Source organism: Gracilinanus agilis, chromosome 3 (genome assembly GCF_016433145.1).
Source record: "Gracilinanus agilis isolate LMUSP501 chromosome 3, AgileGrace, whole genome shotgun sequence".
Classification (NCBI taxonomy): Eukaryota; Metazoa; Chordata; class Mammalia; order Didelphimorphia; family Didelphidae; genus Gracilinanus; species Gracilinanus agilis.
The window spans coordinates 512,098,779-512,116,235 of record NC_058132.1 but is presented as its reverse complement, the minus strand read 5'-3'; the positions used below and the strand labels follow the sequence as shown (position 1 = coordinate 512,116,235).

Genomic DNA, 17,457 nt, shown 5'->3' with positions numbered 1-17,457 from the left:
TCATTTAAAACTATTTCTCTTTCCCCCTTTTTAGGCTGGAGCCAATGTCCTGTTGCAGGATGTCAATGGGAGTATACCCCTAGATTATGCTGTGGAAGGGACAGAATCAAGCTGTATCCTTTTGACCTATCTAGATGAAAATGGTAGGTTCACTTTTTCACTTAAATAATACATTGGTGCTTTTATCTCTGTAAGAATATCTTCAGTATGGATACCTTTTTCCTATCTCATCAGGATATGCAAATAAGAGAACCCTTCTTACTCACTGCTTTTTTGCTCTCATTGTAATTCATTATAAGTATGTTCATGTGGGAAGACTTAAGTTGGACAAAGCAGTAGTCACCCAAAAGACCAAGAATGGAAGGATATCTTAACAAGGTTTTTCAGTCCATAACTGTTGGGACTAAGTTTGTAGATATAATGCTTTACCACTGGGAAGGAAGAGGGCAAAAGAGAGCAAAGTAAGCCAGGACAATTAGATTTTGAGCTTATAAGACAGTGGCTAGCCAAAGGAGTCCTCCTTGAAAAGTAGAGGGGCCTTAATGTGAGTTGTCTTAAATTAGGAAATACCTACAGATAACATGCTACCAGAAGTCAGTAAATCTCTACTTTCTGCCATCCTAAAATGCATTTCCAAAAACTCAAAAAAGTACATTGTGCTCCAATCCAATAAACATTGATTAAGTGGCTACTATGTGCCAGACACTGTGCTAAGTACTGGGATATAATTAATAAAAAGAAAAACAATCTTTGCTCTTAAGGAGCTTACAGTCTAAAGTGGGGGATAACTAACAAGAGAAAGTTAGGAAAGCAGGTGAGGCAACACCACAAGGTACCTGATATCTTCTTTTATGGAGTTGACCAGGCAGAGCTACAGAGGCAAAGTGTAGTAAGTCCAATCTCTGCCTTCTATAAAGGAAGAAATTAGGAGCAATTTGGTACTGTACCCTACAACTTTCTAGTCAGAGCAGAGAGGAGGATTGAATTGAGAAGCACTGAGCTTCCTTTCAGAGAGAAGTTTCATATCTAAAATATAGAAAGAACTTCGTCAAATTTATAAGAATAAGAGCCATTCCCCAATTGATAAATGGACAAAATATATGAACAAATTTCAGATGATGAAATAAAAGTCATATATAGTTATATAAAAAATGCTCTAAACCACTACTGATTAGAGAAATTCAATCCAACTCTAAGATATTACCTCATACCCATCTATCTGGCTAAAATGATAAAAGGACAAAATGATAAATTTTGGAGAGGATGTAGAAAAATTGAGACATTAATACACTGATGGTGGTGTTTTCTCCAATCATTTTGGAGAAAAATTTAGAATTACATGAAAAGAGTCATAAAACTGTGCATACCCTTACTTAGACCCATTGCTGAGTCTATTTCCCAAAGAGATCAGAGAAAAAGGTAAAGAACTCATATGTTACAAAATAGTTTTGGCAATTTCTCCTTGTGTTGGCAAAGAATTGTAAATTAAAAGTATGCCCATTAATTGGGGAATGGCTAAACAAATTGTGGTATATGATTGTGATGGAATGCTGCACCATAAGAAATGATAAGCAGACTGTTTTTTTAAACATAGAAAGAACTACACAAAATGATGAAGAGTGAAAGTAATAGAACCAATACAATATTATATGTAACCACACAATTAATGCTGGAAAAATAAACTATGAATATTACCTCCAGAAAATAAACATTAAAGTGAAACATGAAAGGCTTTATTTATATGTACATGTTGACCTCCATAATCAGATATTCTATGTTGCAGAGAATATGGACAGTAGCTGGAAAACTTATGGAGAGAATTTATTATGTAGATATCAAGAAAAATAAACTAAACTATAAAGATTGGTGATTTCATTCGTGTAAAATCTTTTTTTTTCTTTGTATATGGAAATGCTTCCTTTGTTTGGTTTTGTAAAATTTGGAATAAAAAAGTGTTGTTAAAGAATGTGATGAGCTTATCCTGGGAAAGGAATCTTGTTCTCTGAAGATGAAACTAGGCAGAGCAGCAACTGCAAAGTAAGGTCATTGGCAGAGCAATTCCCTACAAATTTAGCTGCTTGCAATAAGATTTTTAGCTACTGAGTATTTCTTGTGATTACATGAGGTCAATGAAGTCTAGCACTTGGAAACAAAGCAAAACATCTACCTCATTGCTCACCTAGATTTCCGCCTCCTACACATTTTTAAAAGGTTTATTCTCAGCATTAATTAGAATAATAATAATTTGTACTTAAAGACTTAAAAATATAGCCCAATTAAGTCTTAAGAGGAAGATAAATATTATGTTCATTTAAAAAATGAGAAAACAGACTGATTGTGTCCCTTTTGGAAGTCATTCAGTCAACTGTTAAAAAAACAAGTACTCAAGACTCCTTAGCTGAACCTTGAACCAAATCCATATTGTCCTATTTCCATAATTCATTACTTTTTCTCCCATTGTGATAAGAAATTACTTGCTCTCTTTGTATGCTGCCCTCTTGTAGACAGATTACATTAATGGCAATCATAATGAAGTTTGAAATTATACATATTTTGCTATTTGAATCTTGAAATTTGGCAATTTGCACATTTTTTCATGAATTTTACCGTGGTAAATTTGTATAAAGTTTAGTACTTTTAATTTCATAGTACTAGTTCCATAGTTTTTTTTCCTGACCCTTTGCTTCCCTTCTGTCTTTTTTAGCAGCTACTGTTAATTAATTATTCTTTGAAAAAGGAAAGCCATCATTTGTCAATAGATTAAAGATATTTTTTTAACATGACTGATATAATCTCATTGTGGGTTTGATCATATGGACATGTTGGTTTCCTAGTTATTTGGAAGATAATATTTACTAGGAAACCATAGTACTTTGCTGTAGTAAAACTATTATATATTTACCTAATATATTTTACCAAATAATGAAAAGTATGTGGCATTACATTTTTAGTTGGGGGGGGAAGACTAATGAAGATATAAAAGAGAGGGAGGTGCTGAAAATAAATGATTAGGAGAAAATAAGTCACAACTTTGGCTGTCACAATCAATTTGTAAAATAAACATTTGCCAGGAACAAATTCATTCTCATATAGCTTAATTTTTTGTTTTGTTTATACCATTTGTCACTATTGTTGTAATGGTCTCTGCTGATACCATCCATCTGTTTCTCTCCCCCACCTAATCCACAATCTGTGTTCTGTTTATATCAGCTCCTCTCCCACTTATCTGCATCATCTGGAGTTGCCTTTTGCAAAATCTGTGTAATTTGATTTATGGTCTGGACTTCTCATTGGTGCTTTTTTAGTGATGCTTGTCTGTTTGGGCCTGTTTAGGTTGAAGGCACTTAGAAATAATGACATTAAAGGAGATTTTTATTTTGTTTTCACTACATAATAATTGTATAATCACATTTTTTAATCTTTCAATTTTGCATTTTCCTCTTACTTTTTTGGGATAAGATATTGTTCTATGTTCAGAACATTTTATTTTGCTGTCATATCTGAGATAAATGTGGCAGGAGACCAGTGAAAAGGTTGGTTACATGGAAAAATCAGTTATTACTGACTCTAATTGTATAGTTACAACTGGTTGACTGAATGCACATGGACTGATCAATTAACCATATCTTATCTCCTGGTTGTCCTGATCTGGAATATGAGACAACCAAGGAGGCCTGGCTCAATATTTAATGGATATTGCATTTCAGATGCAAGACAAACCACATAATCTCTGAAGAAAGCAATTGGTCATAATAGACCCAGAAACAAAGCATTGGCTCTGAAGTCAGAGAAAGTAGACTTCAATCCCATCTCTGACACTTAGTACCTAGGTTGTCTTGTCAAGTCACTTAATTTCCTTGGGCTTCAATTTGCTGGAATGTAAAATGAGGCGTTTAGAATATATGACTTCTGTGGTCCTTTTCAGCCCTAGATCTATTATCTTGTGAATGGAGTTTATGTTGCAGAATATATTCATTTGAGGAAGTAGGTTTAGTAAGAAAGATGGAGCCAGCATGCTAATGACTTTATCAGGAAAAAAAGTTTAAATTTAATATGGTAAGGAGTTGAGAATGTTTTGAAACAGGAAAATAAATTCATGTTGTAATTGTTACTTCAGAAATAATTAGGAAAGTTGTACAAGATGAGTTAATGAACAATAACAACAATAATAAAAAATTAAGGCAAGAAAATTAGTTTAAATGATATTGGAGTAATTCAAAGTGATGAAGGTATAGAGTAGTGATAATATCGAGAATGTGAAGAATGTGTAAAATCTATAATTCCAGCTTGAAAGGGAAAAAATTAAGTATGAATATATATACTGGATGACTAGAAAAATGATGATGTCATTCACAGAAATAAAGTCATTGTGAGATCTTGTTTTTAGATATCTTTATAATTTCATTTTCAAATATACTTTTTTATTTCCTAAGAAAATAAATATTTTTTACTAGTGGGAAATAAATGTGTGCATAAAGCTTAAACACATATCTTTTTTTAACTTTTGAAAGAAAAAAATAAAAGCAATATATGTAATAATATATCTATACACACACACAAACACAACTCCATGACAATGACTTCATTGCTTTTAACTTCTTTTTATTTTATTTTTTTTTTTAGAAAAATGATTCATGTTCTTGCACTCTTCCCCACCCCCCACTCCATAACCTATGTACTTTTCCACTGGTTTCTTCACGTGTCATAGATCAATACCTATTTCCACGTTAATATAATTGTTCTAGGTTGGTCATTAACAGTCTACATCCTAAATCTTATCCACCTCAACACGTGTGTCCAAGCAGTTGTTTTTCTTCTGTGTTTCCATTCCTGTAGTTCTTCCTCTGAATATGGGTAGTGTTCTTTTCCATAAATCCCTCAGAATTATCCTGGGTCAATGCATTGCTGCTAATACAGAAGTCTATTACATTTGATTTTACCACATTGTATCCGTCTCTGTGTACAATGTTCTTCTGGTTCTACTCCTTTCACTCTGCATCAATTCCTGAAGGTCATTCCCGTTCACATGGAATTCCTCTAGTTCATTATTCCTTTGAGCACAATAGTATTCCATCACCAAAAGATAACACAATTTCTTCAGCCATTCCCCAAATGACAGGCATATCCTTGTTTTCCAGTTTTTGGCCACCACAAAGAGCTCAGCTATAAATATTTTTGTACATGTCTTTTCCCCTGTGATCTCTTTGGGGTACAAACCCAGCAATGGTATCGCTGGATCAAAGGGCAGGCAATCTTTTAGCATTCTTTGGGCATAGTTCCAAATTGCCATCCAGAATGGTTGGATCAGTTCACAACTCCACCAGAAATGCATTAATGTCCCAATTTTGCCACATCCCCTCCAACATTCATTACTCTCCCCTGCTGTCATTTTAGCCAATCTGCTAGGTGTGAGTTGATACGTCAGAGTTGTTTTTATTTGCCTTTCTCTAGTCATTAGAGATGTAGAACACTTTCTCATGTGCTTATTGATAGTTTTCATTTCTTTATCTGAAAATTGCCTATTCATGTCCCTTGCCCATTTATCAATTGGGGAATGCCATTACTTTTTTGTCCACTTGATTTGGCTTCTTGTATATTTGTGTAATTAGACCTTTGTCAGAATTTTTCTTATAAAGATTTTTCCCCAGTTTGTTGTTTCCCTTCTGATTTTGGTTGCATTGTTTTTGTTTGCACAAAATATTTTTAATTTAATATAATCAAAATTATTTATATTACATTTTGTAATTTTTTCTAATTCTTCCTTGGTTTTAAAATCTTTCCTTCCCCAGAGATCTGACAAGTATATTATTTGGTGTTCACCTAAATTATTTTAATTTCCTTCTTTATATTCAAGTCATATACCTATTCTGAATTTATCTTGGTATAGGGTATGAGATGTTGATCTAGACCAGTGGTTCCCAAACATTTTTTGCCTACTGCCCCCTTTCCAGAAAAAAATATTACTTAGCCCCCTGGAAATTAATTTTTAAAAAAATTTAATAGCAATTAATAGGAAAGATAAATGTACTGTGACCATCACTGCCCCCCTGGATTGCTGAAGTACCCATCAGGGGGTGGTAGCACCCACTGTGGGAATCACTGATCTAGGTCTAATCTCTCCCTTACTGTTTTCCAATTTTCCCAGTAGTTTTTGTCAAATAGTGGGTTTTTGTCCCAAAAGTTGGGCTCTTTGGGTTTATCATAGACTGTCTTGCTGACATCATTTACCCCAAGTCTTTTCCACTGATCCTCCCTTCTGTCTCTTAGCCAATACCATACTGTTTTGATGACCACTGCTTTATAGTACAGTTTAGGATCTGGTACTGGTAAGCCACCTTTCCTCATGTTTTTTTTTTCATTATTTCCCTTGATATCCTTGATCTTTTGTTCTTCCAAATGAACTTTAGAATATTTAAATAATCTAATATCAGGAAAAGAAATTGAACAAGCCATCAAATAATTCCCTAAGAAAAAAATAGCAAGGGCCTGATGGATTCACAAGTGAATTCTATCAAACATTCAAAGAAAACTAATTCCAATACTATACAAACTATTTGACATAATAGGCAAGAAAGGAGTTCTACCAAATTCCTTTTATTACACTAATATGGTACTGATTCCAAAGCCAGGCAGACTAAAAACAGAGAAAGAAAACTACAGACCAATCTCCATAATGAACAAAGATGCAAAAATCTTAAATAGAATACTAGCAAAAAGACTCTAGAAAGTGATCATGAGGGTAATTCATTATAATCAGGTGGGATTTATACCAGGAATGCAAGTATGGTTCAACATTAGGAAAACCATCCACATAATTGACCATACCGACAAGCTAACAAATAAAATTCACATGATTATCTCAATAGATACTGAAAAGACCTTTAACAAAATACAACATCCATTCCTATCGAAAACACTAGAAATTATAGGAATTGAAGGACCTTTCCTAAAAATAATAAACAGTATCTATCTAAAACCATCAACAAGCATCATATGCAATGGGGATAAACCAGAAGCCTTCCCAATAAGATCAGGTGTGAAACAAGGATGTCCATTATCACCTCTATTACTTAACATTGTACTAAAAACACTAGCAGTAGGAATTAGAGAAGAAAAAGAAATTGAAGGTATTAAAATAAGTAATGAGGAAACTAATCTATTACTCTTTGCAGATGATATGATGGTCTACTTAAAAAATCCTAGCGAATCAACTAAAAAGCTAGAAGAAATAATCAACAACTTTAGCAAAGTTGCAGGATACAAAATAAATGCACACAAATCATTAGTATTTCTATATATTTCCAACACATCGCAGCAGCAAGACATAGAAAGAGAAATTCCATTTAAAATCACCCTAGACAATATAAAATACCAAAACAAACACAGGAATTATATGAACACAACTACAAAACACTTTCCAAACAGTTAAAAGTAGATCTAAACAATTAGAAAAACATTTGTTTCTCATGGGTAGGATGAGCTAACATAATAAAATTTACCATTCTACCCAAATTAATTTACTTATTTAGTGCCATACCTTTCAAACTACCAAGAAACATTTTTACCGTATTAGAAAAAAATGCTTTAAACTCATCTTAAGAAACTGTATAACTTGTGAACTCTGCAATTGGTTTCAGCCCCTACTGACTATTTTCCCACCATTTCTTAGAACTAATTATTATCACTGCCCCATTTCTTTTAAGCATTTAACATTAATGATCTTTACTTTAAGTACATAGCCAGAACAACTTACAACACTTCTTAGACATTATCGTTTCTATAGTACAGTTGTCGCTGGAAGTATAGTCTTAAAATTTTGCTTGGTTCCTCTTTGGTACAGACCCTACCAATTTCATATCCAGATGTGATCCATTTTCTATATATTCCCTTCCTTGAGCTAGAGTCCAGTTAATACTTATTCTCCTGTTATGATTAAAAAACTGTTATGATTAAAAATGGTGAGGGCCGAGATCAAAAGGAAGAATAGCATTTTAATAAAAGCCATGCTGATAGAGATAAACTGACCACGTGCCTGTAAGAAACCTATTCCAACCTCAGCCATTTACCTTTCCTCTCTCCGCACGCTCAGGTAGCTAAAGAGGCAGTTCAAAGTCAGTTCCCTCTATTTTAAAACAGTCCCTTACCTTGAATACATAATCCAAAACAGGAAACCCATTGGACCACGGGAAATGTAGTTTTAAGGACCCCAAGTGATTTTAAATGACACACTCCATAACATTGATGCTCCTTCACATGCAATATCTAATTTTGTTATCATTTAATCCTAACTCTTCTGGATTACTAAAATTTACTCTGCCAGGGATAGAACCTCATTCCCTTCACTCAACATCATGAAGTACTATAACCATAATCTCACAGGAATAAATGAGATGAAATGACAGTATTTTTGGATGCCTTCATAGTTAATAAAAGAGCTTCTTCTTCAACGTGTGATTCATTGAGCAGAACCAGTTAGAGAATGTCAATGCATATTCTCCATTCTGCTGTTTTAATGTATTTCCCTTATGTATAATTTTAATTTTCCTAGTGTATTCCACATGAACATGTGGCACTCTGAGCATGTACCAAATGTCCTCTACACTACCATTCTGGAGATAGAGCATGGTTACAGATCAACTCCAAGGGCTCTCTATTATCTCTAGGATGAAATATAAGTTATTTTGATATTAAAGCTCTATACAACTTTGTCGTAGCCTATGTTTCCAGTCTTATTAGATACCATTGCCCTCCTACATCTTCTCTCTAGCCAAACTGCCCTTGTTTCTGTTCCTTACTTTTGAGACTCCATTTTTCATTTCCATTTCCTTTGGACTAGCTCCTGGACTACATGTAGTCAATTTTTCAAACAGAGCAATTCCATTTTCAAATTATACCTCTTTTATAATTTCTTATTTTCCTTGTCAATCTATTTATTTTAAAGTAAGTTTCAGATACATTTTAAAATTATGTCCTATGTGGTAAATGAGAACTATTTTCTTGACAAGCCCATGAGATACTGAATAACATTTTATGACAGAAAAATCACAAAAATGAATAAACTTTGAAGTAGAAAATGGATTATATTCATCTACTTAGAATCAGTTTAAAATGCGTCAGAAAAATCTGCATGAATCAAGAAGAAATATGCATCAAAATTTTAGATCATTATTTAAACTCATATTTGAAGAATATGATTTTGTTTTTATTTTACTATATGTCATAAATGCCCATTAAATAACCTGTTTTTGTGTTTTTAATTTTTTTTATTTATTTTAAAATATTTTTCCATGGTTACATGATTCATATTCTTTCCTTCCCCTCTGCTCTCCCCCTTCCTGAAGGTAATAAGCAATTCCACAGGGTTATTCATGTGCTATCACTTGATACCTATTTCCATATTATTTATTAATCTATCTGTTTTTTTAAATGACAAATGGTAATTGTCTAGTCCTGATACAAAAGAAGTTTTACATTCTCTTATTCCCCCCAAAAGACAAAACAGACTATATTCAATAATGAAACCATTCAATCGCCTCGGTATATCTTTTATTGTATTTTTCACTTCTTTTCTCCATCTTGCTAAGAGGAAAGGCATTTTAAATACTTTCATTGTAATATGCTATAGTGCAAGAAATCCAAACTAATTCCTCATGGAAAGACTCAATGGCATTTGGTATAAAGATCTTAGAGCTGTTAATAACCATGTGCAGAAAACCTATGCTGTGTTTCCTAGTCCATCTCAGATCATAACAGCTATACCAAATATAGCTGCTTGGTTTACAGTGATAGATTTCGGTTCAGCCTATTTCTCTGTTTCTCTGCACAGAGACAGCCAGCAGCTGTTCGCTTTTACCTGGCAAGGCAAATCCATTTTGTGGACTTGTTTGCCACAAGGTTTCTCGGATTCAGCTTCAGTCTTCTGCCAAGTCTTGCAGAGAGACCTTGAGTCGATCATTTTCCAAGACAGCAAGATGGTGCATTATGTTGATGGTATCCTGCTAATGTCACCATCTGCTGAAATCTGTCACAGAGACAGTGTGCACTTGATTAAAGAGCTAGGCAAATGAGGTCATAAAATTTCCAAGCCCAAGCTTCAGTTCGTAAAACCAAGAGTGGAGTATTTAGGATTCATCTTGGAAAAGGACACCAGGAGTATTTCCCAGAAGAGAATACAGGACATACAGAAGGTGAGCTTGCCAAAGACCAAGAGGCAGCTCAGGGAAATCATAGGAGCAATGAGCTTCTGTAGAAACTAGATTCCAGGTTATGCTTTCATCGCTAAAGCTATGATAAAGCTAAACAAGTTTCAGAGCTGTTGAAGTTAACTAAAGAACATATCCATGCCATTGAAAAGCTCAAAGCGCTAACTCTATCAGCACCAGCTGTAGGCATCCCTAACCATGACAAACCTTTTCTACTCTATGTTAATGAGGATAAAGGGATAGCTTCTAGTGTTCTCACACAGTCATTTGGGAATACCCTTAGATCCATTGCATAGTATAGCTCAAAATTAGATCTAGTTATCTGTGGAATGCCAATTTGTTTAAGAGCTCATCGGGAAATCAGCTTCCTTGGTATTAGGGGGTGAGCTGAAAGTATTTTCCCCACACCAAGTGGAATGTACTCTTAGGAACACTACACTCCAAGCTTTCATCTCCTAAAGATTACCTCAATACCAAGCACTCCTGTTGGCTAATGAAAACATCACATTTCACTGGTGCAAAAATTTAAATCCTGCAACTCTGATTCCAGATTTACCTCTGGAAGGAGAGAGTCTACACATCTGTGAAGATGCACATAACATCATGCATAAAACTAGGGAAGATTTATCTGATACACCAATGGAAAATCCCCAGTTGACACTCTTTATAGATGGATCATCTTATTTAGTAGATAATCAGAGATATACCAGTGCAGCAGTAGTGACAGTTTCTAAAAAACTCTGGAACCTATCTCTTCCTTCTACCATGAGTGCTCAAGAGGCAGAGTTGGTCGGATTTATTCATTCTCTCAAATTAGCCTAAAATCAAAGAGTCAACATTTATGCCTACTCAAAGCATGCTTTTGGAGTGGTGCATCATTCCGGTGAACTCTGTAAAAACCAAGGGTTCATAATGTCTAATGGCAAACAGATTGCATATGGAAGTTTAATTAGTGAACTTTTTCAAGAGCTCCAATTACCAGCCCAAGTTTCGGTCATTCTTTGCAAAGCCCATACTAGACTACAAGGGCCAGTAGAATCAGGGAATAGGAGAGTGGACATTACAGCCACATTTGGAGCATAGTATGGACCAATTTCAGTCCTGAACTTGTCTTTGGTGGATGAAGTTGATCTGAAAAATGCCTACTCCTCAAAGGAAGTGAAGGATTGGAAAAAACATCATGGTGCATACTTAGCTAATGGAGTTTGGCTGGGGGCAAATGGAAAACCTATGTTGCCTAGATCCCTGTATTTTACCTTTTGCAATGCATTACATCAAAATTGGCATTATGGAAGTCTGGGCCTGGCAGACTCTATAACTAGGTATTGGAATACAAGGGGCATATATGAAGTTGCTATGAGAGTTTGTCAGAGGTGCTGAATTTATATGCAGTTCAACCAGACTGTTACCAAAGTCCACAGTTTGGGAGGCAAACCATTGGCCTTTACACCATTTGAATGCATGCAGATCTATTACATGACCATGCCAAGGCGTCAGGGCTACAGTTATTCACTGGTAATTGTTGATCAATTAACCAAGTGGCCAGAGGCTTTTCTAGCCAGATGCAACACATCGGCTTTTGTAGTGAAGGTTTTGCTTAGGGAACGAATACCAAGGTTCTCTATTCCACTACATATTGCATCTGACAGTGGTTTACACTTCACACATCAAGTTTTAGCCAGTGTGTATGATACCCTAGGAGTAAAACAACATCTGCATTCTGTCTATCGACCCCAGTGGAGTGGACAGATTGAAAGAGTTAATAAATCTTTGAAGATCCTAGTGGCTAAAATTTAATGGCCAGATGCGTTACCTTTGGCATTATTCCATCTTAGGTGCCAGCCCAATAGCATTACTCATTTGTCACCTTTTGAGATGCTATACGGACATCCACCTTACCATGGGAAGTCACCTCAAAGCATCCATAGCCTATCACATCTGGAAATGGAATGCAAGCTCTATGAGTACATTAAGTTACTCAAACAACACTTAGATGAGCTTCATAAGTTGGCTTTGATACATCAAAGAGTTCCATTTGATTTTAATCTACACAACTTCCAACCTGGAGATTATGTGTACATAAGAAACTTTAATAGGAAGTCTGTGTTAGAACCTAAGTAGCATGGGGCATCCCAAATAATCTTAATGACCCCTAGTGCAATCAAAGTTAAGGGGAGGGATCCATGGTTCCATGTCACCCATGTCAAGCCAGCAAAAGATATGTCCCAACAACAGAAAGACCCGGTCATTATACAGCACACAGATCGATTAGCACCAACCAACCAGCCAAGCAGTAAGACCATAGCAAAACCTCATTCAAAAGATCAGATAATAGCTTTTCAACAGTTTACTTGTGAGCCCCAAACAGTGCTAGTCAGGAAGCAGCCAAATATTACATCATCATCAAAATGATTATTCAACAGCTAGTTACAATCACCCAGTAGAAACATTAATGGACTATTATAATAGTGAAGAAGAATCAATTACAGAAGAAGAAACAACATCAGAACTTCATTCAATTCAAGACCTAGATCGTGACATCAACAAATAATTGTAAGATCACAAATGACATCATAATGGACTTTGTTTAACTTTGATCATCTTTATTTAAATACAAGAAGAAAGAAGAAAGATTAGTCAAATATTATGGACACACAAAATTTTGTCGTGACACAAGTCAACACAACTGAACAATGGTTCCAGTTCAAGTTGACAAGCACATGTGGTAACATCATACATCACAACGGAGGCGTTGCTGACTTCGCGGATCATCATAAGGACATCAATGCTGAGGACTATGACAACTTTGACCTGACTACAAAATCGGTGTTGTATGGGATAGCGATGTGAAGAGGAGTTCATCTAATCAGTGTTGGATCCATAGGTTTGAAGAACATATCTTACATCTAACAGAATTCTCACTGCACCCAAACACTTTTAGAATTCCATCCACTCAGCACATGCAATTGGCAGAAGAATTCTAAAGGAGTGAGTATGTGACACTTCATCACACGATAAGGTCATACTTGACAACACATAAACATTTCTGACCTTCACATGTACACATGTAAATAATAATTCACACCTAGGAGGGAAGGGTTTGTCTGTCTTAGCTTGGAGTTTTCCTCTTACTTTGGTTCAGACACCTTCTACTCAAAACGATTTGACATTTCCTTTTAAAGAATGTACATATGTATATACTTATTTACTAACTTTAGAAATAGCTGTACTAACACACAGAGACAGAATAGTTAGCTTTGGTAAGTTAGATCAAGGTCAGCATTTTCTTTGTAAAATACTGTACATAGTTTAAGTCTTTGGTTTAACCAAAAGGATTATAACTAGTGTTAAGTTTACTTATCCTTACTAATATTTTCTAACATAGGCATAAAAGTACTGACATAATAACATACTAACTCTTAGAAAGTTTGAATTAGGTTTTAGAAAGTTGCTAGAAATTTTTCTTAGTTGTTACATTGTTGTTAGTTCATGAAGTTAGAAAATTTCATAGAGTTTATTACTTAGATTGTTTTAGCTAATGTCTTGCTTTAAGACTGTTCTTTTGATATTTTGTGTTTAAGCTTGCTTTTTCCTTTCTGTTCAAAATTTTTGTAAAACTTTAATCCCCAATTCTTTCCTTCATCTTTCCCATAATCTGTCTTAGATTAGTTTAGGATAGGAATAGTGTAAGAATAAGAGCTAAGAACCCTTTTATTGTTTTGGAATGCTTAGAAAGGAGTAAGGGAATAGTTTAGTTCAGTCTTAGTGTAAGTGTAGAATTTTTTAGTCTCAGAACTTAAGGATCTGAAAATGTTGCAGGGTGCAAATTTCCAAAAGACAAATGGACATATTGTAGTGCAGGGTTTTTGCATTGCAATATTGGCTCAGGCATACCTGTCAGTTATCAAAATGGAATGTTTTGCATGCCATGTGCCATTTGCCAGGTGCCAACCGGCAGTTGGGCTGTGACTATAAAAGGCTCTGCAAACCCAACCCTGGGTTCTATTTTCCCCTGTCTTCACCCAGATCACCTACTTATCCCTGACCTTCCCCTGGGTCCCGGGGTGGTAAGGGAGGAGAATGGTGGTGACTGGGTAGTAGAATCGTGGGTAGGAATTAGGATAGCCTAGAGATTAGGACCATCTTCAAGAGCAATACAACAACATCTGTTTCCTTTTCAACTGTGTAGCTAGTGGATTAATTTAATATCTAACCAGAGACTGTTTAGCTCTGACTGAGAGCAGCCAGCCCTCTACCTGCCAAGACATTCTTAGGACCTTAGCCAGCACCAGTCTGGTGACCTTAGCAACAGCTTAGAAACACCTTAGACCTCTCACCTTAGTTATTCCTTCCCCAGTTCAATAAATCCTTTAGTCTTTAATCAGAGAATCTTGTGATTATTCCTATACCACCAAGGCTAAGGAGATTAGGGAAGAGGAGAAAATACTGAACAGTTTGAAGGTTCAGTTTGAGGTTGAACCTAAACACCATTGCTGGGACAGGAAGTTCAGTCCCAACTTCCTGCTGGTCTGCCATGCACCCAATAAGAGGCAGTTACCCCAGCAGGGTGGCAGCTAGCAGGGGAGATTCACTGGGCACTTAGCAATCGGGGTTTGAATTTATACCTATACCAAGTTCATTCCCAGCTGAGGCTGTTCACCTTTGTTAACATCTCACTCCAATCTCCTGCTAGTCTAGTTACTGGCTCCCAGGCCCCTAGTAGTGACCCCCTTAACCATCCTATCATCATAACAATGCACACCCAATTATTTTTAAACCTTTACCTTCTTTCTTCAAATAAATAATAAGTATCAGTTCCAGGCAAAGAGTGGGAAGGACTAGGCAACTGGGGTTAAGTGACTTCCCAAGGGTCACATAACTAGGAAGTATCTGAGGTCAAATTTGAACCCAGGACATCCTATTTTCAAGCCCTGGCTCTTTATCCACTCAGCCACCCAGCTGCCCCTACACATACACTTATTATAAGATTGCCATAATTATTTGAATAAAGTATGGAGTTTTTTATGTGTAACTTTGATAGCTATTTTATTATTCTTTCCTTCATGTAGCATATTGCTTATATATGTTGTAAATAAATATGTATTTTAAAAAATTTATTTTTTACATTCACGATAGCAGTTCTCTTATATAAGACTGTAGGGAGCAGAGACTGTATCTTTATACTGTGTTCTATATAAGGGTTTTTGTTTTTGTTTTTTGTTTTTGTTTTTAATTTTAAACCCTTTACTTCTGTGTATTGACTTATAGGTGGAAGATTGGTAAGGGTAGGCAATGGGGGTCAAGTGACTTGCCCAGGGTCACACAGCTGGGAAGTGTCTGAGGCCAGATTTGAACCTAGATATATAAGGGTTTTTATGAAATTATTCGGTTATTCAATTTATGCTATCAGTTTAAAATAGGAATAAGTATGAGTTCTAGAATTTTGTTTCAATGATACAGATTTCTCCAAGGTGATGAAACATTCTCTACCAATATAGGTCAAATGGTTTTCTGCAATTTTTAGTCTTAGAGAATTGCATAAATCACTGAAATGTTGAGTACTTTGCCCGTGGTTACACAGACTATCAGAGGTGGAAACAGAACACAGTTCTTCCTCCTCTTAAGGACAGTGCTCTCTTTATTGTATTATTCTATATAATCAATTTAAAATAAAATCAACAAATATGTATTAAGCAACTATGAACTATAATACTGTGCTAAGTACTAAAAAGAATACAAAGATGAAAGTCTACTTTACAAAAACTTACAGTCTACTTGGGGAAGTATAACATATTTGGCAATATTTTAAGTAACCATAGGCATCATAATTAACTCTATGTAATTATATAATTATTGACTAAATTGATTAATTAATTTATAGATTTATAGTATTTCATTAATAACAATAGTAGAGATGTTATAAAACAGTAGTTATTTAATTGATGCCTTGTAGAATTTTTGTAACCAGTGGTCAGAGAAGTTCATTGTTTTCCTGCTGCTTGAAATATATTTCTAGCTCCTTTTGTCTCTTATTTTCTCCTAAACAGGGGTGGATCTGACCTCACTTCGCCAGATTAAACTTCAGAGACCAATGAGTATGTTGAATGATATAAAACAGCTTTTATCATCAGGAGGAAATGTAAATGAGAAAAATGATGATGGTGTTACACTTGTAAGTTGAAATATTTAACTCTCATATATTGTTTAAAGAACAATTAAATTCAGCAGACATTAATTAAATGCCTAGTACACTCAAAGCACTGTGATAGGTTTTGTGGATAAAAACAAACAAACAAAAAAGACTATATATATATATATATATATATATATATATATATATATATATATATACTATATACTAAACTGGCATCTTCAAGGAATTTATGGTTTAACAGAATGTGTAAGATAAGCAATCATCTAAGAATGATATATGGGAGTATAATATAGAGCCAAAGGAAAGGTTTAGAGAATATGATATGAGAAATTAGAAAGGATAGAAATAAAATGGAAATGGAAAACTAAAGAAAGCTTCATGGAAGAGGTAGCTAGATCTTAAACTAAAATATCTCAATATGAGAAAAAAATATTCTAGACTGGGGTATGGACTCTAAATTTATGGAATCAGGAGCCTGCAGGACAAGATGGGGGAACAACTTAAATGAGTACAGCTATTTGAAATGTGAATCTGTGAAAAGAAAAGCTAAATAAGAATGTATAATTATGTTGGGATCAGATTTTATAATACCTAAAATGTTAAAAGAAGGAGTTTTTCTTTTCTCCTATAGCAACAGGAAGCTATTGAATATTTTTGTTCAGAAGAATGTTATGAACAGCCTTTTTTGGCATGAAATATAAATTTGTTATCATATCATTTATAAATTAGATGCCAAATAATATGAAATCTTTCTTTGTGCAGAGTAGTATGATACTTGCAGAGGTCAAAGCCAGAAATACATCTCATGTGAAAACAAATTTTTGTTGTCAGTTTTGTTCTTATAACTATGATTTTTAAATACTTCAAGATACCTAATCATTACTCAAGCCAGCTTATGATGTCATTGGCTACTACTTGGTCTTCAAAGTTTGTGTCAGCATTTACAAGTTTTACAGTTTTTCTCTCTACCTCATGCAATGAGCTGAGAAACACTGAGCAATTAATGCCTAGATTTTTTTTTATTGCATGTTACAGCATAATCTTTTATGTCAAAATTTATGTGTGGTAAAAAATACTTTTTCTCTTGTTTATATTGAAAAG

At 34.8% G+C, this 17,457-nt stretch overlaps 1 protein-coding gene across 1 annotated transcript in view; it reads left to right on the top strand.

The window, feature by feature from the left end:
* Positions 1–17,457, top strand: part of MYO16 (myosin XVI) — a 719,254-nt gene that overhangs the window by 157,046 nt on the left and 544,751 nt on the right. Inside the window, exons 4-5 of the mRNA XM_044669338.1 lie at positions 35–143; positions 16,250–16,374. Coding sequence (XP_044525273.1) covers positions 35–143; positions 16,250–16,374 — 234 coding nt within the window. The remainder of the gene's footprint in view (positions 1–34; positions 144–16,249; positions 16,375–17,457) is intronic.